Source organism: Catharus ustulatus, chromosome 6 (assembly GCF_009819885.2).
Source record: "Catharus ustulatus isolate bCatUst1 chromosome 6, bCatUst1.pri.v2, whole genome shotgun sequence".
Taxonomy (NCBI): Eukaryota; Metazoa; Chordata; class Aves; order Passeriformes; family Turdidae; genus Catharus; species Catharus ustulatus.
This window is the reverse complement of record NC_046226.1, coordinates 8225755-8252082: the sequence shown is the minus strand read 5'-3', so window position 1 is coordinate 8252082 and position 26328 is coordinate 8225755. Positions and strand designations below refer to the sequence as shown.

Below are 26328 nucleotides of genomic sequence, written 5' to 3'. Positions count from 1 at the left end.
CCTTCACACTGTTTGTAGTGGATAAGTTGGACTTGTCTGCAGCCTATTAAAATACCATTCTTTTAGCCACTTGCCCTCTGGTTAAAATGCCTTAAGAATCACTGTCCCAGAGATACTGATGTCCTTTGCTTTCTTCCACCACCTGAGGCAATAAAATATCTGAACAAGGTCAAATCACTGCCAGAATGCCTAAAGGATAACTCTGGCTACCTAGAGGAATTTGCCTAAGACTTAGCCCAGGCAGGCCAATAAAGAAGAGAAGAAGGACTTGCTGTGCTAATGGTGTAGAAACATTCACTGGCACTGATTGTAGGGTGATACTGGGTAAGCTCCACATGTGACAGACCCTGGGCATGCTCTGACACAAGTCACTGGGAGTTTCTGCTCTTCACTTGGAGCAGCTTTAATGCCTTCCTCCTTCTTTTCTCTGAGAGCAGTGCCCATGCACAGTCTGCCACCTGAGAAGCTCTTACACGAGGTAATGTGTTTGCACAGGTACCAGCACTCATCACTGTCAGACTGATACCATCCTGGCCTTTCAAAACACCCCCAACCCAAACAAACCAAGCCCTCAGACAGCCTATGGTGTACAGCCCTCCAGGGACTCACAATTTCTCTGCAGATGCAGAGAAATTTTTCGTATTTTCTGCTTTTTCAAATGGAAGGAGTAAGTACTTAAACACAATTTTAGAGAGAGAGGTGTAGGCCTTTCCTCAAGGATCTTTCCAGGAATCTTCCCAAACAAAGAGATCCTTTTTATAAATTATTTAATTGAATTAGATCTATGGTACTCCAATTATAAGATGCAACTGAGTTTCAGGGTGAGGAGGAGAAAGGACAGTAGTTGTAGTCCATGCCACACAGCTTATGGTAACCTTGGTAGAGTGCCACACAGAGATGATGAATGTGAAAAAATATTCCCAATTTTCATAATATAGAAGCACTATTTCATAGCTGGCTACCTGGGAAAAGGCTGAGGTTTTTCTGAGCACGGATCTGTCTCATCTCAATGACCCAGTGCTCAAGTCCTGCAGCTGCACAGAGATTTGCCTTGCTTACGTATAAAAGAATTAACTGACAGCATCTGAAACAGCTACAGACAAACTACATTACATGTCTGCAATTAAAGGCTTATTTTTCTTAGATTTTATAAAAGTTTCATTCTAAAGAGTAAACCAAAAACGTGTTGGTGTAACAAGTGAAAGAACACTCACAAAACCGCTCTAAATGCTTCCTTTAACTTTGTATAATAATTTTTTCACAACATCACTCAAGGGTGTATAAAATAAATCCTCCACACAGTAACAGATTTCCTATAGTCACTCTGTTGGCTATTTTATTCAACAAAACAAAATTGACATCAAATTGTTACTTATTTAATGACTCCTTGAAATGAGCTCTGGACAGACAATATAGAAGTGTAGAAGAAATGATCCTTACTCAAAATCTACATAAAGCTTCTTCCAGATTATTTGCCTTATATAAGTATTGAATAATTTAAAAAGTGACAAATTAAAGGCACTGCCTTAAGTCATCTCCCACGTTTATCCACAGAAAACTTTAACTTGAGCAGACAAAGTCTAAGTGGCCAAGAACTGTAAAGTTACCCCAAAACCACCTCAGTAAAAAGGTTTTGTACCTTGTATTACATATTTTTGAAGAGAAAGGTAACAGGCCATGCAGGCAGATCACTTATAATACAAGAGACATATGTCTGAAATATGTCCAAAATAAGCAAATTAACATCACATATACCATTAAAAGAGAAAGAAATCTGTCCATGACAATGATTAACTTCTTTCTGTTTACATTACAGCAGAGACAACATGAGGTTTGGCGACCCATTGTGAAAGGCACTAAATACATATAGTGGGAACAGTTCCTGTTCACTGATCTTACAATTCAGTTAGACAAAAGTTGATGTAAACAAACAGAGGCAGTTAAGAAAAATGACAAATATATTATGATTTAGATAAGCTACACGCACTAGTTTTGAGGGTTAAAATGACAAACAACAGTCATGATCCTCCAGTGTCTACCATTTGGATTTACCCAAGAAGTAAATGTTCAATATTTGTGAAAAAATCCAACCGGAGAAGTTGAAGCAATTATAAAACAAAAATAACTCTGTCCTCATTGCTCCATTTACTCTGTTTCCACACTCCTAAGACACAAAAGTAGTTAATGTCCTTAATGCAAAGGGATAATGAGCATTCTTCATGTTATAAAATAAATACTATAGGTACAGAAAAACAGATAAGATAATTAATTGGCAAATAACGGTCTTAAACCAGAGTCAGCAAAGCCAAGCAAGAGTGAGGTCCCTGTTTAATGATTTACATGGACCAAAGCAGTAAAACTCCCTAGAGGAATAATCAATTTTTTTGCTTTTTTTCTGCTCCCAAAATTTTTTTTAAAGGTTTGAGGGTTAATGCTTTTCTTTCAAAAAGTCTAAAACTTGTATTTCTATTGCACTTATTTTCACATTCAACCAATCTTCTACAAATGTATTCACACGGTTAAGTATCAATGTGCAGAGCAGTGCCTCTATCTGGAAATTCACTGTGTATTCTCCTGTGGAGGTGTCTACTTGCTGCCCAGACCTTCGTAGCAAGAGAACATTGAGTTTGTTACGGGTTTTTACCAGGTTAATCCACATGAGCAGTGTGCCTGGGGAGTCAAGTAACTGACTCATGAAGACAAAAATTTGCATTAACACAGCCAGCTCCTGCTGCCTTCTGCCACCTTTATTTCCTTAAGTGGTTTCAGCTTAATGCTTTTCAGCCATATTCACCTTTTTATGACCAGTAAAAGCTGCCAAGAGATAAACTTGCAATAAAAACAACTCAGTAATTTAGAACATTTTGGTTTATATGTCTCTACAACAGGAGAGGTGTGTGTTAGCTGCTGCTTCTCGAGCCCCAGATCCTGGTTTAACAGACTGGACTTCCCCTACGGTAAAGCTATAAAAGTGATGTCCTCATCCCTCTGCAAACGAACCTTTCCCTTCCTTTCTGCCCTCACTACTGAAGAAGTGCTGCTATCAGTTGAGGCTTCCTTGTGACTTTTCTGGTTTCAGCCTAATGGAACCTGATGTCACATCTGCAGCAGTTCTCAGTGGCAACACATGAGCATTGATAACCTAATGTAAACCATTTCTTGTCAGCTAAATTATTAATGTTGAAACTCTCTGTTCTATAGAATCAATACAAAATGTTTTCAGTGCCTACAATGATGTGCCCACAGAAACTGCACTTCCAGGACAAACTCAGGACTTTATTGTTTTCACTTCATTATCAAGAGATAATTTGTCACCAAATTATCTTGCACTGTCTGAGCATTTTCATGGTATTTTCAGCATATACCACATACAAAAATCATGTGAATAAAAAAAAATCACCATTAAAATATAAAGTTTGGTATTGTTTTTTAATAAATAAAGCATTGTAGTCATCACAATGAAGTGAAACCTATATGAAGAACCAAAATCAACCTGAGATACACAGCTAAAGCAAGATTGGACTCCTGAAGTTTTCCAAATGACAATAAAATACCTATTCAATACACTTTAAAAGCTTCATTGCTTCCTATTGAATATTTTTATTGGATTACTGAGTCAGTGGGGTGTATTTTTGTTTACAGAAGCTAAAGAACTGCCATGCTGTATCTAAAAAACTTCATCCACAAAAAAACTCCAGTGCAAATGAACAGTCAAAAATTCAAGGACATTTAATATTCAACTTTTTCATCTGAAAGAAAAACCTTGTCTTGAATAGACTACTTTGCATCTAAAATCTGTTTGACATAATGACTTATCATAATTTTTTTGTCTACTTGAAAGGTTTGATTTGTAGCAAGCAGGGAGAATGCTGTCTTCTTTTTACATAATTACAGACTTCATAGAAAGTTCTACATCATCTTTCAAAATGAAAGGAACCACTTTCAGCTAGCATAAAACCATGCAACTCAGTTAAAAAAATACTAAAATCAATAAAATAATTTCAATTTGCATTAGCTGAGTGACCTTTTTTTTTTCCCTTTTGAATGTACACATCAGTATTAGGGAACTGTCTTATGCTGTGTGTATCCTATCAAATAACTACTAATTCAAATGTAAAGTTGAAGTCACTCTGTCCTGGGGAGCAGTCCCAAAACAGTGCAAGGCAAACAAATCCAGGGTGCTCCTCTCTCTTCCTACTCCATCTGCACATCTTTAATCTACCCTTACCCCACCACTGATATTTATGTGGGCTGGTTCTGGGAACTCACCTAATTAAAATTTTATTTTTGCTCTAGGAAAAAAAAACGGAAAAAAATTATTTAGTAGAATGAAAGTGAAAAATTAATACTGAAAAATTATTATTCAACATGAATACAATGCCATCATACAGACTGCAAGTCTTCAGCAGTGACTATTAAACAGAACAGCCTCAGTCCACTCACAACTATTCCAGGAGGACAGAGACTGTCTGATAGGGAGTGTTCTACAGAGACACATGCACACAAAAAAACCTAAATTACCATTTCAGTCCACACCCACTAATCCACTCCATTAGACTGCACACGCTGGAGTAAATGAAGCCTCATCTTCAAAAGCAATTTGCAGAATTACTTGCTGATGTTGAAAAGCTACTTCAAAAGAGTTTAAGTGTTATGGAATTTTACTGGGTTTTTTAAACAAGCCACTGTTGAAGCTCAAGAGGAAGGGGGGGAGTGTTTGCTTTTTAAACAAAGCTTGTAATATTTCATTACTAAACTATCCAGAGTGTTTATTTTAAAAGCATCATGATTACAAATAATGGCATTTTTCAGTTTTTAACTTCCCTATTCAAGTATTTCAGTTGGAATCAACTGAGTTTAGTGCCTTTGTGGAGTATGCATCCAAAAATACATAAACTGATGGCATTTTAACAGAATTAAAAGTGAACATTCTACCTGAAGCAAAACAGTAGTCCTGCTAATTGCCTTTAATTGATAATATTAACAGTTTCAGAAGTAAGACTGAGCTAGTGAAGTCCATGGAGACAAAACATCCTTTACTCTAAAGGACATCATGCTGGCCCCAGCTGACACAGCAGCTCTGGGCAGGGCAGGACAAAGTTGCAAGGGTCTCACTCAGCTCATTTTCAGGCTTGAACAAGAGACTGGAGTGCTCAGCTCTGTGTGACAGCCAACCCTTTGATGCATGGGCTTCTTATCTGAAATTAGCTGGAAGACACAAAGGTACTTCTTGAAGAAACCTTAACATCTACCAGTGGAGACCACACCAGGGATACCTCAAGGGACATAAAACCTAAGGTCAGAGCCCGTAATTTTTACAACCCATATCAATTTTCTCTTCAAAGAGAAGGTTATTCTGGTAGGAGTGTGTAATGAAACTGCAAACAGATGGTTATAGCAATAGAGTTTACTGTTCAAAGGTGCAATTTTTTCACACTTTGGGAGGTAAAATAAACAATGGAGAATGCATTAATTTATTCAACTGTTAATGCAATACTGGGCCAAGCCACTTTGTTCATTTTATGTACATCAACTGCCAGAACAATTACAACTAAGATACCTGATGTGTAAGTAAACTTTCTCCTATAATCCTCTGGAAGTTTACTTTTCAGGTCACAGTTTGTTTTTTTGTGTGTACTTTTCAACAATGGAGTTGTTGCAGTTTACCTTGGCATTCAGCTATCATTAAGATCACTTACCTTTGAATGAAATTTATAAAACACGAGAATTAAGCATATATAAGTACATTAAATTAAATCAAATCTCCTTTCTCACCTTGTTTTTCTGTTTTTAATACACATAATTATCAGGAGCAATTGCATGTACAGATCAAACACTTTATTCCAAGGCAAAGCCACAGCAGTGCACTGAAATCTATACTACAAAGAATAAGGACATTTAAGAAACACAATATGGACAAAGGTCAAATTTATGACTTTTCTCACATCATTTTACTGCCAAGTCAGCATATAATTTAAGGTTATAAGTTGAGATACAGATGGGGATTTCCTAGTATTAAGTTAAATCTGACTCTGTACAAAGGAACCAGTTGCTAACAGGCAGAGTCTTCAGACTCCTCTACCATTGTACACAGATGATGAAATTTAAAGTGACTATTCAACTGTTCTTTTACATAAATTTCTGTTATATATAATTGAATTTTTCTGCATATATTTCTCCATTTTCACTAAACTCTGTTTTCCCTTTGAAGTTTGTAAAACACTTTCTTATTTTGCAGGGATAAAAGGAACATACACCTTCTATATTTACAAAATTACTTACCCTCTTTTTTCCAGAACACTATAGGAAAACATAAAATTTGAAACTTTGACTGGACATAGGTAAGAAATATATTCCTAATAACAAAAGAAGTTTTAACAGAGATAATATAATTTGGAAACTGCATTCAGCTGATGTTACAGCAAAATTCCTTACTGTAAATAAGTGCTGCACTTTCAAACAGATGTATTGCACATCTCACACTGGTATCCATACTTGCTGAAAACCTCCCCAGCAAAGGCCTTTTCTCTAATCTTTTACCAATATTTTTTCTGTTATTGTTTAAGAAAAAAAGTCTCACATAATTTGCAGTAACTGTAATAGGAGGCTGACAAACACAGGTCCAGGATGCACATCTGCTGGCTCCAGCTCAGGGAGTGAAGGCCAGGGAAAAACCTCAACCCAAGGGTTGCTGAGAACTCCTGGGTGTTCTGTGCTTCAGTACTTTTTCTGGAATTTTCCTTATTTGTATAAATTGTTGCATATTGTTGCAGATGGAAACAAATAAATAAACAAACAAACAAGCATGGCCTTTGTAGTTCAGGCATAAATTAATCTGGGGAACACAGACATGGGTTCACAGCCGTACTCCCAAATTATAATAATTAATGAGTAACTCTAAAAGGTGAGATTCAGGAAAGCACTTTTTAGCATTAAACAACCTTCACCTTTAATACCCCCACCAGAAAGATGGGAGAATTGGATTTAGACTTTATTCTGGACCACTGCAATTTCAGTCAAATGCCAGAATCTCCCAGTTGCATCTAAACATCTTTATTGAATAATGTAATTCCTGTGGTGGGACTTAAACTGCAATATTTGTCTAGGATTACAGAATTTCTGCTCTACTACCTGACAAAGTGTTACTGAAATTAAGTGAGACCAATTCCTGAAAATTACTTTGGAAAACTGCACTTAAACTCCTAAGTTACTAAAGACAACACTTTCCAAACTTCCAAATTTTACAGAGACACACATAATTATGAGAAAAATAAATTTTATTTATTTTTTTATTTAGAGAGACCAAAAGGATTAAAAAACATCTCCAGGAAACCTGTTTTCATCTTTTCTTGTCCACTGGCAGCTGCTTCTTTTGAGGAGTTACCAAGATAAAGGGCCTGACTGAAATTTCAGACTAGTGATATTTAATGACAGGCAGGGGCAATAATTCTGCACTCATCATAACATACCTAGATCAATCATGTCTGTCTGTAGTAGCTGTTTCAAGACACTGAAATTCAATAAGCAAGTTTGAGACCCCACAGTTGATGAGAATTCTCTCTGAATATTCTTGAGCTCCTTCCTGTACTCAGCCTGTGCACTCATCAGTCAAAATAACCCTTCAAGCCCTCAGGAAGAGGATTCTCCAAATGCTACACAGAGGACAAACACTGCTTTGGTCCACATCACATTCCCACAACTCTTGATTCCCAGGCCAGTTACTGGTACAGCACAGCCTCATGCAGGATCTCTAACTCAGAGAGAATCACCCCCTGAATTTGCTGGGATTTAGGGCTTTCACCTCTTCCCTGCAGGCACAGCAGGGAGAGAAGCAAACACAAGTATAGTAGGTAGAAGGAGTAAATGAATCTTAAAATCATCAGTCCCAAGGCAACCACTACGCCTACAAGCATAATTTCTTCTTCTTTGCTACCCTAGGTCATGACCCTCATCCAAGAGAGGAAGGAAAGAAACTGTCCTTTCATCATTAATTTTGCTATGTCATTCAGGAAAACAACACTGACAATACCATAAAACCACAGTTTAAGTTGCCACTGGTACTTCAGCCAAAAGCTAATCACCACCATCAATTGTCTAATATTTCTCATTACCTCCTTAGTCATTCTAACAATCCACAGCAACTTATATAGGATCTGATTAAAATATTTTCTGGCTGACAAAGAGCCAGAAGGAAAATAAAACTATCCCTCTTCTACCACAATACTGGGCCACTCCACACTGAAACAGATAATAAATCTGCATTCAAAAATGATGCAGTCGATAAATGCTGGTCTAATTTTAAAAAAACCCTGAGTACTGACTGTGTCACCTGAAGCAGAATGCTGATAAGAAAAACCCTGTCCACAGACTGTTGTATCAGTACAATTGGATTTTAAAAATCCCAAACAACACAGAAAACAATCAATCACACGTAACTGCCAAGTTACTTGGTTTTTCTAATGTACCTGATAAGCAATATCATGGATCACAAGAGTATGATTTTAAAATAGTTTACAAATCTATTCATTTATATATACAACTACAAAAGACAAAATACTTCTGATGCAGCATGCAAATCAATGCAGAAAATATGGTTCAATGAACTGTACCTCTTGTCTCACACACCAGTCTGGTACCTGCCAAAAAAGATCCAGCATTAACAAGCTTGACCAAGGTTAGTAGGCAGCACTTGGGCCACCCTGAGTCTCAATGAAGTTGGGAACAAAGGCAGGTGCAGCACTGCCATGTCTCTGTGGTGCAGTGAGAGCAGGGGAGGACACATCCTGTACACCAAAATCTCACAGGAACTCAAAGCTGCCACTTCCCTCAAGTATGTTTATAGACAGGGTCCCAGGATTTTGAGCATGTGTCCTCAGCAGTACTGAGTACTGTGAGCATGTTAAAACTATTTATGGGCCACTTCTGTTGGCTCCTTCAATAGAACACAAGACACTTTAAGCTCTAAGACTTCATTCTGAGCATGCAATGGCATGAACCCAGCATATACAGAAGAGCCTAAATCTTAGACAAAGAATGAAGGTCACAAGTTCACCCCACAGGGTCAGCAGGGCTGGTCTGAGAATGAAGATTTAACATTCACAACTACTGCAGGTAATTACACATCTTCCCCTGCAAGAGCAAGACACACTTTTCTCACTAAAATGTATACATAACATAGCACTGCAAAAAGTTGTTTCTTCTGCCTTTCATCCTCTCCCCAAGGCACAACTGTTGGGTGTGGTGTATCATCCCACTTAGTGCAGGACTGGAAGGCCTGACACTGCTCTATCCTATGGGCTGCAGAAGAGTGTACAGAGGGGAGGGAAAACACAATGCCAATTGGCATTCATCTAGGTTTTTTCAAAAATACTTCAAAAGCAAATATCCTGACAATTTTTCTGTTTAGTGAAATAGTTTCCCTGACTTTTTTCAGCCCCTGGGTGTGATTAAATCTCTACTCTCCCACCCCTCCAACATAATTCTTACATTTAAATCTTGACATTTATATTATTACTTGAGCAAATTAATTTTTCTCTATGGAGTATCCCATAATGCTCTAGGGAGGCTTGTATGTTCCCATGGGTCCTGTCAGATTTCTGCTGAGGTTTGAACTCCAAGACAGATCAAAGAGAAAGTAATGAGATAAAAAGAAACAGGGTTCTCCAGACTGACAGGTCAACCTTATTTCTATTCTCCTTGAATAGAAATAAGGGTGGTTTACAGAAACAATCAGAGAAACATTAGTGTTTCAGATTTGGTGGAACTATCCTGTAAAATACAATAGCAGTAATTCCTGTACTAATGATTAATGATGGGTTTCACTGAATAGGGGGTCAATATTCACAGAATGATTTGGGCTGGAAGAGACCGTCAAGACCATCAATTTCCAGACCTTCTTCATGGGCCAGGACACCTTCCACCAGACCAGGTTTCTCAAAGCACCATCCAATCTGGCTTTAAACATTTCCAGGGATGGGGCATCCACCCACAACTTCCCTGGGCAACCTGTGCTAGTTCCTCACCACTCTCACAGCCAAGAGTTTCCTCCTAACAGCAAATCTAAATCTATCTTTTTTCAGTTTAAGGCTGTTCTCCCTTGTCCAATCACTACATGAAATTGTTTTTTAATTTATCTGAACAGTACAAATCAGATGAGTTACAGATAAAATTTTAGGCTGTACAAACTGCAGTGTTATGGAAATCTCACTCTGAAGAGCAACACAGTTTTGCAAAGTAAGCCAGAAACTGCCTGTGTCCAATATTTTCAAGTGTCAGAAATGTTACAAGGCTGAAAGCAGAGTGCTTAGTGCAGACACACGTATGAAATTCTAAGGCAGATTTGCCAAAAGATTTGAATTTTGAAAGCCAATTTTTCTTCTAATCCTTCTGCTTCAAAAGCTCAACAAGTTTAACTAGCATAACGATAACAAAGGTAGGTCTTGAAGCCAAAAAGAAACTAAATAAAATCAACAATGATAGTTTATTTCAGCAGTTCTGGATGAGAATATATGCAAGAGCTATATAGCATCATAGCCTAAATATTTTTAAGTTTATAATGTTTTCATCAATATACAAATTTACTGTTTTCCCCTATTTTTCCCCATCTTGACTTCCAGCTCAGTTTGACAGAATATATAATTTATGGTTAAAAACCACTGAACTGCTGCTACTCCAATCAGCTTACCTACTAAGTAAAAAAAAAAGTTACTCAAATTGCTTTTGAGTTTGCTTCAACTAGGACTGAATAGAAATAATGCAAGTGACAACCTGGCCTCATCAAAGAGGGGACCTAAATTTCATTTTATTCAGCAAGGTTGGAATTCCACAAAGTTATAAGAATTCATGCCAAGGATCTTAATATCTGTTAGACCCATATCTGTTATCGTCTAAAATCTTTTTATGCAGCAAACCAAAATGCTATATCCATTCTGAGTTCACAAGTAACCATTACAGCTAATTAAAACAAATATCATTGAAAAGAATCCTTAGAACAATAACATCAAGTGATCAAATTCTAGGTAGTTGATTGGATAGTCAATATTCTCACTCCCTATTTACATGACCTCATACATCATGAAATTTTTACAGATTTCACTTAAATAATGCCATGGTTTTTGATGAAACATACCATTTCTAAGCCTTATCATTTGCAAAAAAATCCAGTAATTGCAATCATCACATATTAGGCTCTTGGGAAAAACAATTTTCTGCATATTATACACCCAGATCTGGAGTCAGAATCATGCACAGATATAGCTGTTTTACTCCAGAAGGACCTTGTGGATTAAAATTGGTATTACAAGACTGGATATTTCTAAAATCTGAAGATGGATATTGTACTTTATCAGCTTGCTGAGGAATTCTTTAAAAAGTCTTTAAAAAGAATTGTTTGTATTTGCTAAATGTGCACCTTGATCATATGCAGCATGAGATCAGAAAAAAACATTTGGTTTTAAAAAATGAGACTCATAGTTTCAGTGGAAATGCTGTTTTCAATGCACACTATTTCCCTTCACTTTTTTGCATAAGATCTACAACACAATGGTAAAAAATGCTATTTACTGATTGGGAGGATTGTGGAGGGAATTGACAGTGGGGAGAGGAGAGGAAAATCAGAGGGCAGGTTCCAGAAGAAACAGGCAATTACTATATGATACACAAATGCACTTTGCACACACTGAACACACCAAATATTATGCACTGCAACACAAAGAAAAACAGCTATTCCAGAAATAGATAAGAATTTGAAGCACTAGTTAATTAAAAATAACAGAAAAAGGCATCCCTAAAGACAGACAGAAAATTAAAAACGACCACCTACATATTTTAATGCTTTGGTACTTTTCCATCTATACATTATGAAAAAACCGCAACACTTGCGGGAAAAAAAACATCTTGCAGACATACAGGGGGTCACAAACGCTATGAAAGAGATAATGCAGGTTCCTGAGCAGATGACAAGCCATGAAACTTTCACCTTTAGGTAGTTTAGATGATCTGATGTCTCTTTTATGATATCAGCCATTTTTTAATTAAATCTACAATGTGTTTAACAAGCAATTCTTCCATCAATCTTTGATGTGTTTTACGTATAAAGCAATGACAGTTTTCAGTTCAGGCTCCTTAAAGTTCCAGAGAAACCATTTTCCACTCACTTGCTTTGAAAGCCATTAAAACAACTTGATGAAGAACAGCAGCAGGGGGCTAACAGAAGCCAAGGCTTAGGAACAATCTTTAGATTTTTCTCCTAAGACTTTCTCACAGACCCTCCTCACAAAGATCCTCAGGGCTTTTCATCCTCTCCTTTCTCCCCACCCCCTCCCAAAAATCAGTTCAAAGTGACAGATGCAACTAGCTCCAGATTCTGCTCTTTTCCTAATTTCACTTTTACCTCTCAATTTTGATAGACTCAACTGAAATCTGATTCCCACAGAGGCAGTGCTCTAATCATCTTCCCATTGGGAAAAAGTAATACACAGAAAGATTCAAGTAGCTTGTGAACACTTTCTAATCTGGCACCCATTCTAACAGAGAGCACTCCTAGTGAGAAATGTACCTATTATTTAAATACCATATACTACTGGCATTCAGTAAATTGAATGAATTGGTGATTATCTGATTAGTGATTCATATACAGTTCTATGTGTTACTGCAGTATTTCTGAATCTTGCATGACAGTGGCCCTGTAACAGTTTCAGTACTGGTATATAAAGTAAGGAACTATGCAAGTCAACTGTAAATGATCTTTAAAATGGGAATTGCCTACAACAAATGGTAAAGTTTTTGGTTATATTTTCATGCAAATGCAGAAATCAGATTTATGGAAACCACATCTATTAGGACAGTACTTATGCTAATTAGGATCAGTAGAACAGATTTTTTTGTCTCTATTTTGCTGCGCTCACCATTTTTTTATTTCTTTGGTTATGCCTGACTGAAGGACAAATTTAATTGTTTTGTGGAACATCTGTAACTCCAAAGCTCTACTGACTCTTCAGTTGCTGTATTCAAGTGATGTCACTGTGGTCAAGATACCAAACATGGAATTTCTCAAACATGAACAGCTAATTCCATGAAGGGCTATGGGACACATTAATCCCAGATTCTGTCTACAATCCCTTGCTCTTTCACAAACGAGAGCTGCAGTTACAGTACACATGGCTAGGAGTAACCAGGACTGAAGGAGTTCAGCCTCATGTCTCCTCAGCTTGAGGACAGGGGCAGCACATCTGAGGGATTTGAGGTCAGGAAGGACAGATGGTGGGCATTCCCATTACAGCTAAGTCATCTCTTGTCCTTACAACATTGAGCTTTATGTTTTCCAGTTGGTGACTCCCACAGTTTGTGTTTCTGCATTATTTCACCAAGCTTGCGTCTGTAACTCAAACTGTGAGAATACATTGTGGAATAAATTTCTAGGTGCCTTCTGAACAAAATCTTACTGGTACTTTCTCATAACATCAACAATTATACTTTCTGCTTGTCCTCCCTTCAGCTAAAGTAATACATTGTTAAAATGTTAGTGTGAGATGTTTTTAATGAGTTTTTCTTCAAAGAAATTTGAAAAAAAATCTCATAAGAAATTCTAAGTCAGAAAACTGACATACAGCCCTTTATAAGCAAACATGCAAAAAGTTTCTGTTGGCTTTCTGACTAACTATATCATAAATATTGGAAAAGGATCCATCAAGAATATAAACTAAGGAAGTCCAAGAAGAAACAATACCCCAAGGAACAGGAAGAGTTATGTATGATTTTCTACAAGCATTCAATCACTTTACAGAATTGAAAAAATGTTAAGGCTGGAAGGACCTCACAAGATCACTCAGTACAAGTCTCTTAACAGTGGCAGGATCAAACATATGTTATGTGAGTGCTATGTAATACATGCCAGATACAGAATATGCTTCTAAGCATTATCCAGTCAGAGCCTCCATTCCAGACTGTTCCATCATTCAAACTATTCCACCATTTGTGCAGTCTTATGACTAAAATAAACACTTTCAATCCTATATATGCAACAGCACTGTAAGATTGTTATGCTGGAAGTACATGACTTAGAGTTTATCATGAACACTCCTGTGAAAAAATAATTTAATTAAAATCAGCATTACTTCTTTCTACATTAATTTTCAAGAACTGTTTACTTCTCCAGAGGGCTAAACTTTATTTTTCGCATATTTTCTATTTTCAGAGAAGGAACATCTCTCACCTTCAGGAGTTTAGCCTCATTTCCCTATAATGTATTCATCACCACTCAGCACATCTGTCCCAGCAAATCCCATTTCCTGTTCTATTCATGAGGCTCAGCAACCTGGAGCTTTAGTGATTGCCGCCACACTTTTCCCATGGCCTTCTCACCTCTCACCCCCCCCACGCACCCCGCTCCCATTGTTTATCATCTGTTCTCCCCTGCTGCAAACTGCTGTCAGATGTTCACTTATCCCTAATCTTACTCACTGCCTTTGATATTCTTTCTAATCCAACAACCTGTCAACTGGGGCATCAGCCCATGTCCACACCAGCTGCTCTGTCACAGGCCGTAAGATTCCCTCTCTGCTCCAAGAGGTATTTAAAGGATTTTGACACAGCAACCTCAACCTGAAACAAATAATTAATGTTGTTTTGATCAGTGATCAGGGCTTTAGTGTGACATGAGCTGACCACTAAGAAAAACGGAGCTTTACTTTGTTTAAACTTCGGTAAACTTTAGTGTTACTGTATTAACAAGATTTTGATCAATGTCTGAAGGACAGTACCAAAAAACAAAGTTCTTTAACTTTAGTTAAAAATTATGGAGAAAATTGATCTGAGCACAAGTCAGAGGGGCAGATAACATTATATGCCTGCTGTGTAAAACATGCTCATTTATGCAGTATCAACTTGTACAGAGTTTTCAGAGCACAGGAGCTGACCTTTTATGAGTTACAGCTGAAAATACAAATGTATTTTAAATACGGCAGCAGCTGAGATAAAATTACTTAAAATACACTTATTTTCAGGAATAGAGTAGGATAGTTTCAGCCCCTATAGAACACCAAACCCTGACATTTTAAAGAATACTGCCATTTACAGAAAATGTCAAATTTCCATGATACTCAGATTTGCTATAAACACTTAAAATTTTACAGTGTTCATCTGCTTTAAAACATATCAAATACACATAATGTCATAGCTGAGATTGTGATTCAGATGACAGATTTTTTTGTATGAGGAAAAGTTTCTGCTATTTAAGCAAACACATGAATTTTGATCCAAAATGAAAAACAAATACAGCATTTAGTTGTTGGAAGAACATGAGCACTATTTTATTTCTCAGATCTAACTGCAATTACTACAAGAGAGATGGTACCAAACAAGACACAAAAAGCTACTTTTTACCCTACAGTAGTTGTATTTCACACACAAAAGTAAAATAAAACTTCAGTGATGAATTTTATAACGTGGTTCATTCACTTAGAACTAAACCACTTTTATTCTTAGGGCTTGTCTATACCAGGACATCAAGAAAATGAATCTGAAATAAGTACCTTGATGAACTTGAATTCTGCTACTTAAACTCCATTAAACCCCTGTGTGGACACAGTCATCCAGTTTAGTTTACTGCTCCCTTAGGGCACACACTGGAAAGTTAACATGGATTAAGGTAGGGTATGAATTCAAAGTGCAATCGTACTTTGAAAATGGTTTAACGTAAACAGAACCAGACTCTTTGTTGTAGAATGAGACATGGAGTTAATCAGGAAAGTCCTGTGCAGACAAGTCCTTGCAGATGAGGCTACTGGAGTGGTATTGCCAGAGCTGATGGCTTTCAACTGCTTCGTCTGCAGACCTGGAAACATCTTCCAGGGAAGCTGCAGGACTTGGTAGCACGTTCAGCCTGCTGATAATTGATCTGCTTTCCTTAGCTGCCTCACATGGATGACCTACAAGTATTCTAGTGGCACTCAGCGAGCTGCATATCAGAACTTGAGAAGTACAGTTTAAGCTCACTACAATTTACGTACCTCCTCCTACACTCAGTCGTAACTTCACAGTTACTGTGCAGTAACCCAAGTAGTCTGATGGCATTAAATGAGATTTCACTGATCGTTTATGTAAGTGCAGACACATTTCAGCTACAAAAGGTGCTCAACAAGGCCTTATTCTTTCCATTATGTGACATTTGCTGTCACAAGTGTGCTAAATCATAGTATGACTGACCTAAAAATACGAAGTTTTGTCACTGTCAACTACTTTTCATGCATTTACTTAAAAGCTTACATTCACTTGTCAAAGCATGCTGGATAAAGAAATTAAGACTAACACGACATAATTTCACTGAAACAAAAACAAGTACTAGTGTTCTTTTCAACTACTGCTCTTATTAACTAATGCTTCCCATTTCCCCCTTCAGTAATTCATGTCTTATACAAAAATAACTTGTACAAATTTTCAGAGTTGAATTCAAAGCATATGGCAGAGCCAGAAGCAGATATGCCCAGACTCCTTAGTTCCTTTTCTTAAATCTGTGTTCTAATTGCAGAGAACACCATTTCTCTCCAAGGGAATTATGTTCCCAGAGTACTTAACTCCCTAATGCTGTCTTCGCAAAAACTTTTCTTTCTTTTCTTTTACCCATATGAAAGAATTATACTGCACCTCAACTGCATTCACTGTTAATACAGCAGCAGTCAGATCAAAAATCAGTCTCATCCAGGATCTACCTCTGACAGAAGCCAAGATGCCCAAGGAAGACTATATTGTTAAAACACTCTCAGACTCCTGCAATTTGCAGCTCAGGGACTCCCTGAGCTGGAAGCAGTATGTTTCCATTTAAGATTAATACTCAACACTGACATAACAGACTTGACAAGCTGAAGAAAATGAGACAAACTTCACAGGGAAAAAATGGCATCTCCTTTCACTGCACTACGGCTTTAAAAAAATGAACTGCAAATAAATGTGTTACTTGGTAACATATTTCCTACTACTGGAACCTTTTGAAGATTGAACAGAAGACTTACTTGTTTGAACAGGTAACTTAAAAATCTGTTTACTCCCTCTACAGCATAATTTTTAACTGTCAAAACAGAAAAGAATGTTTTATGTTTATAAAAAAGCTGACGGAAGTTCCAGAGAATATTTCAGGCAGCTGGGCACATTCATGTTGCTATTACCATATACAAAAATTCCTAAATGCAAAATAAGATTGTTAATATTATTGTTGCACTGCCCTGCTTTGCTTTTTCATCTTCAAAGTTTTCATGGCATTAATGATACAGGCCTCACTTCTTTCTCCTTGTATACACATATTTTAATCCTGATGACATGTCCAAGACAATTAAAATTGTAAGACACAGTGGTTGCTCATGGTCACAAAAGAAAGCAGTAGCAAACTCAGACCAGAAGAAATTCTTTCATCACTGATGAACTGCACCCTGTTCATGAAGCACATTTTCTTCCCATTACAAAGTTCATGGAGTGCTAAAATCTACAGCAGCCTTGAAAATTGCTTTAGAATGACTACAAAACTCAAAGATATAATAATTTAATCCCCTTAACAGTGAATGAAAAACATCATGCATCAAAATTTACTTGAAGGGAGCATTTTTCAAACTTTAAAATAAATTATTCTAAGTATTCAATCAATAGAGGAAAGGCTAAGGCATTGACCTAGTCTGAAGTGTGGAAGGAATGTGAAGCTCAGAAAAGGGAATAGTTCCAATTTACCACCACTGACTATGGTTCAGTCGATATGCACGGAGCTTTTGAGGTTTATCCCACCCGCATCATTGAAACAGATGCCCATTCACCATTCCACAGATTCAAAACACAAACTCACTCACACACAAACACACTTGGAAAATTACTGACAGTTGGTTCTAGTCTGGTGGCAAACTTCTAAAAGTTCCTGGGCAGAATGCACAAATATGTTTATACAATGCAAGGAAACAGTGGCAAGAGCTCCCCTGCCAGAACAACTTTCAAAAACAAAGGTACAGGAGTCTGGGCGAGATCCACAAAGGCTTTGATATGTGAGCTCTGGACAAAAGTTTCTGTAACAGCTCAAGGTATTATTCCCCCAGCTAGATGCTTCCCCCCAGCTGATGGATGCTCTGCCTCCCCTTTGAAGGGTGCTGTCCCCAGCACAGAGGTCACCAAAAAGAATATGCAAAGGCAATTCACCCAGTTCTGTGTAAAGCTCAGTGATTTGGCTTAAAGGGCTGATGGCAGTGGGATTGAATTGGAACAACAGAGCAAGAGCTGGAGCAAATCCACCTTCTGCTGATTCCCAGGGGTTAGGGACCATAAGCTCAGGGAAAAACTTGCATACAGTAACTTCTTAAATTGCTACAGCAAGATCCATCATAGCTCTGTCAAAATCCTGTGTAAGAGTCCAAATCCAACATGCAGAACCACTGAAATCCCTCCCTGCTCAGGTGCTCATTAAGAAGACTTCATTGTATCCAAATCTCATTTGGATATATAATGCTACTCAAAATCCTACAGACTCTCCTTAACTCTGCTACTCAGAGTCGACTTCATGACTTGGAGTCTCAGTAGAGCTCTTAAACTTGGCTTTTTTTTTCTGTCTAATATATAGGCTAGTGCCTGGCTAGCATATACAAAAGAGAGATGAAGATTTACACACAAATGTGTTTCCCAGCAGTGAGCACACTCTCCTGTGATGTGGGAAGCAATATTAATTGAAGTGAGATCTTGCAGCCTGACTCTACCACATCCCAGGGAAATGCCCTAGCCCTTGGGCATTGAGTTAATCTCTCATTAGCCATCCCTCTGGTCTCTTGAATAAATTATTTATGAAAAGCAGAAAAACTTCAATAGGAAAAAGTGAAAAGAGATTTGCCATGGAGTTCCTGGTAAAAAAGCCAATTCTTCAGGAGGTGATGTGTGTTTTTAAAAAAAGCCAATTTAGATAACAAATCAATTTGCACTTTGGGGGCAAGTACACATTAAAGCTTGACAGATGCTATCCTCTGTGTGAGAAAATGAATTTTCTTCTCTCGGTACCAAGCAAAACCAAAATATAGGGACACAGAGTTCCTACTGACAAAATGAAGAGAGTATTTCTCAGTTTGGGAGGTACCTTGTCCATCTCTCAACCCCAGGCTACTTCACTTCAAATATGGCTGATTTGACTAAGGGCTCCACCTGGAGCAGGGCTGACAGCTGAAAATCCCAAACAGAAGCTGAGGTCCCTTTTGAAGTTCTGTCAGACATCTATTTCGAAGAATATAAACTTAATCTGTTCTTTACCCCTCCATATTGGCCCTCACCAAAATCTGACTGCAGTTTGCTGAATTCCACAACTCCTTGGCTGCACTTCCATTGCTACCTTTACACTACACAAAGATAGAACTAATCATTTAAATGAGTGACTGATACAGTGATTTGTCCAGCAAGCCAGGCTATTCTCCACAGCTTGGCTGCCCAGCATGAAGCTGCAGGATGCTTCAATCTGCAAGGTTCCAAACCTGGAAGTCTTTCAGAAAGGTATACACCTACTTTTATGCTCTGTAGGAAAAATCCAGAGCTCATTGCTTTCATTTAAAATACAGATGGGCTGAAGGAGAGGATGATGAAACACTTCATATGAAAAGCTCTCCTGATCCTCTATGGGAAGAACAGAATCCACCACAAGCATAAATCGCTGTAACTTCAGGAACTGCCATTTCTCACAATCCTCACTTCACTGAAAGAGCCAGAAACTGACATTTTTCTCATGGTCTTTTGGAAGAGTATTTCTGCATGTAACCAAATAGAGTGTCAAGGATGACTCAAGCTCTTAAAACACAGGAGAACTTGAGAATCAAGCACAAACCTACAAGGACACTGCTGCAGTTCTCTGTAACATCACAGAAATTGCCTGACTGGATTCTATGTACACCCAACTCTGTTCTTTTGTTTGTCCACAGCTCCCAGTCTGAGCATCTGTATATCCAAGGAAAATACTCAGTTGGCTAAAACACCAGTGCAATTCTTGGGCCAGCAGCTGTAAATGTGTAAAATGCCTCTGAGAGCAGGTAGAGAATGATCTGAGTCTGTGGCTCCACTCTTCATCAGGTGTGACCACAGCCTCCTTCTGATGTGTAACCTGTGTGCATTTACAAAAGCATTTCCAGAATCACAGAATATTCTGAGTTGGATGGACCCATGAGGATCATTGATCCAACTCTTGAGTGAATGGCCCACATAGGGACTGAGCCTGTGACCTTGATGTTATGAGCACCATGCTCTGACCAGCTGGGGCAATTTACTCAGCATTTTGTTTAGATTTCAGCCCCCAAATGGATCCTCTTCTGATGTTCCACAGATTTTGAGTGGTCTGTAAAGCTGCTAGAACAACAGTCGTTTACAACTCAGTGAATGGAAAAAAGCAGACTAGCAGGGTACACTGAAATGTAAATCACCTATCCCAATTTTTTTAAAATAATAAGAATTATGCTTATGTTAAAGACCTTGCTGTATTAGATATGGTAGTAGGATTTAAATTATCTCCACACAAACAGCATAATTTTGATATGAAATGTCTAGAAATCAGTGCTGTTACGTATGCATTCATGAAAGCTTAGAAATACTCTCAAAATCCTACACTGTATTGAAGAATTCTTTCCATTTCCTATTTGTACAGAAAAGCAGTAGATGTGAAAAGAAAACAAATTAATAAAAAACCTTCACCCTCTATATTTCCTTGGACAGAAGATATATGTTAAACATCAATGCCTATTTTAGGAATATACCTCTTTGAAAATAGATTTCAAATTCTCAGTCTTCAAGGCCCCAATTGCCTTTCATTAATATTATATACACACCCAAAAATGCATCAATGAATCTTCTTTGGACTACAGTCAATTACAGGGGATGTGTTATAGTTTCACAAAATGTACCTACAGGACACCCCAAGCCTTCCACTAAGTCCATACACTGCATAATTTAAGTATCCAAACTAGTTTCAGTTTTCACAGTGCAACAAACGCCATTATTCAAGTTTTCCCCATTAGATTATTCTGCTATCCAGAAAGACTTTTTTATTAGATTTGGGTCAAGTTCAGCAAGCAAGTGCAGGGAATTCATGGAAGGGGGAAATTAGAGTTACTGTGAGATACAACAATTAGGAACTGGGAAGAAGAAAAGTTTCTTTTCTTTTTCCAGCTAGTGAATTAAAAGTTGGACAAGGGAAGACCTACTCAACATAAAAGTGTTAAGATCAAGGACTAGATTTTGGAAACAACTGTCAGTTTTAGAGGAGTGGTGGAATTTTCAAAAATTCTTAAGCAGAGCAGGAATCTAACTCTCTTGCATTTCAGACACTTGAGTGTTTAATGGGGTTTTTAGCAGACTTAAATGCTTTTGAAACAATTAGTCAAATGAGTGAAAATATTTAGTATTTCCTCTGGTTAGTAAGTCAGTTTTTAAATGCAAAATGTGTTTCAATGAATGTAGGGCCTGCTTCTCAGGTCAGGTAGACAGTTGTGCTCACACTGAGCTCATGTTCCCAGTAGGCTGCACACAAGCCTGTGCAGATGCCATACGAACTACATTTTCAAGTTCATTTTAAGACAGTGCTGCAGCCAAGAGAAACAATCTCTGCCCTCACCAGGCCCCAAACACTCATCCCTAACTACCACACTACCACCTCCCCTCTGCCAGCATAATGAACTGAATCAGTGATCTTAAAATTAGCTTAAAATTGACTTCTTTTTTTTGGCTGGATTAGGTTTGACCCTGATCCAGCTCACTGAGTTGCTGCACAGACACTTGTGCAAGGAGAGGAAGTACCAAGAAGGGCAGGTCTACTTCATTTAGTGGCAGTGCTGGTCTCTGTCAATTCACAGCACATGACCAAACATTTCCTTATTTCTTCTTTACAATACTCATCACATCTAAGGCACATCAATTAAATGTAATTTTGCAATACTGTTTCAAACATTTTAATTAAATCCCATTTTCATGTAAATAGAGCATGACTCAGAAACTAGAGTGAAATTAAGTAGTAAGAGCCATCACTTGTAAGCTAAACCAGCAAAAGTTCAGAATATATGTTTTTTAGGTTTACTTCTGATACCTAAAAAGACATAATTCAGTGTAAAACTCTCAGCTATTCATGAATCAAAATAGTTTATTTATTCCAACCAATGAGAAAAGAGCTTTCTTTAGGAAAAAAAATGTATTAAATATATTTGTGAAAATGCTAAAAATCAGCTCATCTGCTTTGATGAAACCTATTTGAACCCTTGCTTTTCATTTTCTGTACTTTATCTCATTGTTGGACTCAACAGATCCCTCTTCTGCCTTTCCAACTGATGTGTTTAGAAGCAAAGCAGAGAAGGAATCAGAGATGTTTTTCCACCATCCATTTCTAGGGCTGTCTGAACTTTCCACCACTCTGGCTGGGTAAAAGCTCACCCTGGACCAGCCAACAACCAGGCTCAAGGAAAGCATCCAAGGAGCATGCAATGCTTGGTGCTGTGAGAAGTGACTTTCCTTTCAATGCTTGCATTCCTGCCGCTGTTGGAGATACCAGTTCTCAGTGATCCTGTAAAAGCTGACTCATGTTGATATAAACATGATAAGGGACAGGATCTCCTTCTTCACTTCCCACCTGCAGGCATTGAGGCTATTCACAGAATCACAGAATAATCAGGGTGGGAAGGGACCTCTGGAGATCACCCACAGCTGGAGATGACTGGAGCAGGTAACAGGAATGAGTCCAGGTGGGTTTGGAATATCTCCAGAGGGAGACTCCATGGCCTCCCTGGGCAGCCTGCTCCTCGACGTGAAGTCTATCCTTAGGCTGAAGTGAAACTTGTGTTTTAGTTTATGGCTACTGCTCCTCATCCTATCACTGGGCATCACTGGCACCAGACTCTTGGCAACCACCTTTGAGGTATTTATATGTATTAATGAAATAACAGGCCAGCTCCCATGGTCTGTCCTCCTAAGAGAGACGCCTGAACATCCGTGGGTGAAAGTGACGGGCTGCTGAGGTGTGGCCAGCAAGGGGCTCCAGATGTGAACAATTCACACCAAAGCAAGGCCCAGATCGAGAGGGGAACCCAAACAGCAGCAGGGGTGACACTGACAGCCCCAGGCTCAGGGGACATCCCTGGGGAACCGCGGCACCCCAAGGCAGTGACCCCGCGGGCTGTCCGGCCACCCGCGCTGCCCGCCCCCAGCCCCACCTCAGGGCGGGCCGAGGGGTCCCGGGGGTGCGGGCGGAGCGGGCGGGCGGCGCCATGAGGTGACAGCGGCGCTGCTCCAAAATGGCGCAGGCGGGGGCTGAGGGGCCCCGCGGGGCCGGGGCACGGCGGGCGGGCCGGCGGCGCCACTCACCTGCCGGTAAGAGAGGCGGAAAGGCCGCAGGTAGAGGGAGGAGGTGCAGGGCTGGACCGCCAGCTCCTCGATGGCCTCCATCCCTGTCGGGGGCAGGCGGAGGAGGGAGCAGCAGGAGGAAGGGGAGAGGCGCGCGCAGCCGCCGCCGAGCGGCCCCGGTGCTGACGGGACGCGGCCGCGGCGCTGCCCGGCCTGTGCCCTCGGACGGAGCCGGAATCACGGAGTGCTGCCTTTCACCCCCGAAACCGGGACACAGCAGCCTCGCCGCCGTCATTCACAGAATCACCAATGTTGGAAGAGACCTTCAAGATCATCCGGTTCAAGCGTCCAGCTAGCACTGCCCCTGTAACCCTTAAACCTCTAAACCACCCCGCCCAGTGCCAGATCCAGGCACTTCATGAACTGGTGACTCCACCATCTCCCTGGGCAGCCTGTTGCGATGTCTGACCATTATAACAGTGAAAAAAATGTTTCTACTATCTGTTCTGAATCTCTCCTCTCTTAGCTCAAGGCCATTTATTCTTTTCCTCTCACTGCAGGCACGGAAGAAGAGACCGGCCCCCACCCAACTCAATACAGCCTCCCGTCATGGGGTAGAATTATTCTCCAGAAACACCTATTTGCCATCCTGTTTTCTCAGGGGCTTTGCGGATGCTCTCAGAGCATCAGTTACTCCTACACTGTACACAAAAATTCATGGGGTTTGTCGGCATTGAACTGAAACCTGCCCCCCTGCTCCCAAGCCTTGGTGCACTCCATGTGCTCCCAGGTTATCCCAATCCTGGACATCATCAGGCTTTGCAGAATGAGCACCTTGCTGTGAAAATCACAGTCCCTTCTGCCTGCCTGCGTGTGTGGTGCTTTCGTGCTGAATGGAGATGGTATGAGTGCTGTGGAAAATGCAGGTGCAAATGGGGATTCATGGATAACCTGCAATCCATCGCTCAATGCATCTCCAGCTTTCCTTTTCAGCTTCCAGCACTGGCCATGCACTCACTCCATGGCAGAAGAATAAATGCAGCTCAGTTAGACTCCCCTGGCTGTTTTCGAGTTATAAAATTGTTATCCCTCTCCTTTTATGTAATTATTTTTTAAGCAAAACACTTAGATTTACCAATTTCATGATTTTCGTAGAAAATTAAACACTTTGCTTACAATTATACAACATTAGGTTGCATTACTCTGGCTGCTTTAATACTTCTAATAATTATTTTCTAGGTTCCTGAGCAACAGAGCTCACAATTTGTGGTGGTTGTTTTCTCTCTGATTTGTGATCACTTTCCATGCAGATGTGCCTCTGTACAGCAATTTAGGTGCCATATAAATAAATATATTTTGTCAATGTATTGGCCACGTTGAGAAAAATCTGAAAATTCTTTTGTCTTTTTCCTTTTTTGTGTTTCTCTGTACTTTCACTGCATCACTAAGAAAGTTTGTTGTCTTGTAATGTGGTAGCAAGAATTTCAGCAGTCTGTCTAAAAGGAACAGATCCAGCAATTACAAAACTCACTAAGAAGTAAATTGGGCAGCACTTACATTGCAGAATGCTTACCATCAGTTCTGATAACGCAAGTGGCAAAAAAAATGCTTGGTGGGGCTGAAAAGTGTGGTTTAAAAAGTATGTTTGCAAAGCTATCATAAAAAATAGGCAAGGAAATGTATTTTATTAGCTGACTTCAAAAATATTTGTGTAACTCTGTTTGCATCACTGTATATGTCTACATATTTCTGTTTTTTTCAGAATGATCTCAAGGTCATTCAGAGCTCCTGGGAACTTAAGCTATATTTTTCTAGTAAGTTATTTCAGTCCTCCAAGTCCAATTTAAGTATAAACACAGTTTCCATGCACAGCAGGTTTACAGTATCTCTGTTTGCTTATGTTAAAAGTTACCAGCTACCCAGGTTGGCTCAGCCAGTCAGATTGCCCTCTTCAATAAACATTCTGACACCACTTTCAGGTTTTGAGAGTGTGTGTGTTTTGGGGAACGTGTCACACTGTATGATGGATTGCTTATTCCATTCCTAGGCTTAGGTGGGAAGCTTTTGGGGTTGTGATGTGTCACAGACCTGATCTCGTTAATGTACCTGAAACTGTTGAGCACAGTGTCACAGGAAAATGGATTTTGGGATGCTCTGGTGCACCAATTGCTTTGGTGTTGCAATTGCAATGGAAATCTGTCAATTCCTTTGGTGGAAAATCTTTGTGAGTATGCCAGCTGAACTGAGGATTTAACAGGCTGAGATTGAGGAGCTGCCTTAGCATTCCTGTTTTACAGGTGAAATCTGAGCAAGAAAATAAATAGGAAAAATATGTTCTGCATAGTGTGACTATCATTCAGCACCTGGACCTGAGTTTCATTACAGTTCTTTATGAAGGCATAGATACCCTCTGCAGCAAGTGGCTTTGCATTTGCTAGTCCAGGAACAATCCCAAGAAGGAAATGTCTCTCAGCTGCCATTTATTGAAAGGGACAATAAAAAGGGGGAACAACTTACTTTTGTATGGGTGAGACACACTCCTGCTTTCCTGTTGCCTTTCACTGCTTTTGTGGCTGACTGGCACAGTGACACCAACCTGGCTCTAAGTGCACTGACTTCACAGCAATGATTAGGAGATGACACAATGCAGATCTGCTGCTCAGCACCTCAGCTCAGGGGTCAGGAGAGCTCTGTTCCCACCTGGGTTCCAACGGACATACTGTGTTTGCCCCAGCTACTCTGTTGTGTGTTCCTTAACATCCCTTCTTAAAGCAGAAATACTAATGGTGGTATGTGTCCAGAAACTTGGGAAAACCGATGTCCATAATTCCAAAGTGTTAAAGGACTGACTAAATGCCTATTACCTTCAATGAGATATTTCCAATACTGAAGTTTAAGCCCATGTTTAACTGCTTGCAGAATCTTTTGGGTTTGATTAGCATTATTCCACTGTCATTTATATTTCTATGATGCTGTCCCTAGTTAATCAGTTCCCAAACTTCTTACATCCTG

The 26328-nt window shown here is 39.2% G+C and overlaps 1 protein-coding gene across 1 annotated transcript in view; it reads right to left on the bottom strand.

Moving 5' to 3' along the window:
- The window catches only part of NUDT14 (nudix hydrolase 14), a 63366-nt gene extending 38662 nt beyond the window's left edge, over window positions 1-24704 (bottom strand). The window contains exon 1 of the mRNA XM_033063619.2: window positions 23338-24704. Within this exon, the coding sequence (XP_032919510.1) occupies window positions 23338-23418 (81 nt within the window). The 5' untranslated portion in view covers window positions 23419-24704. The remainder of the gene's footprint in view (window positions 1-23337) is intronic.
- Window positions 24705-26328: the final 1624 nt, after the last annotated feature.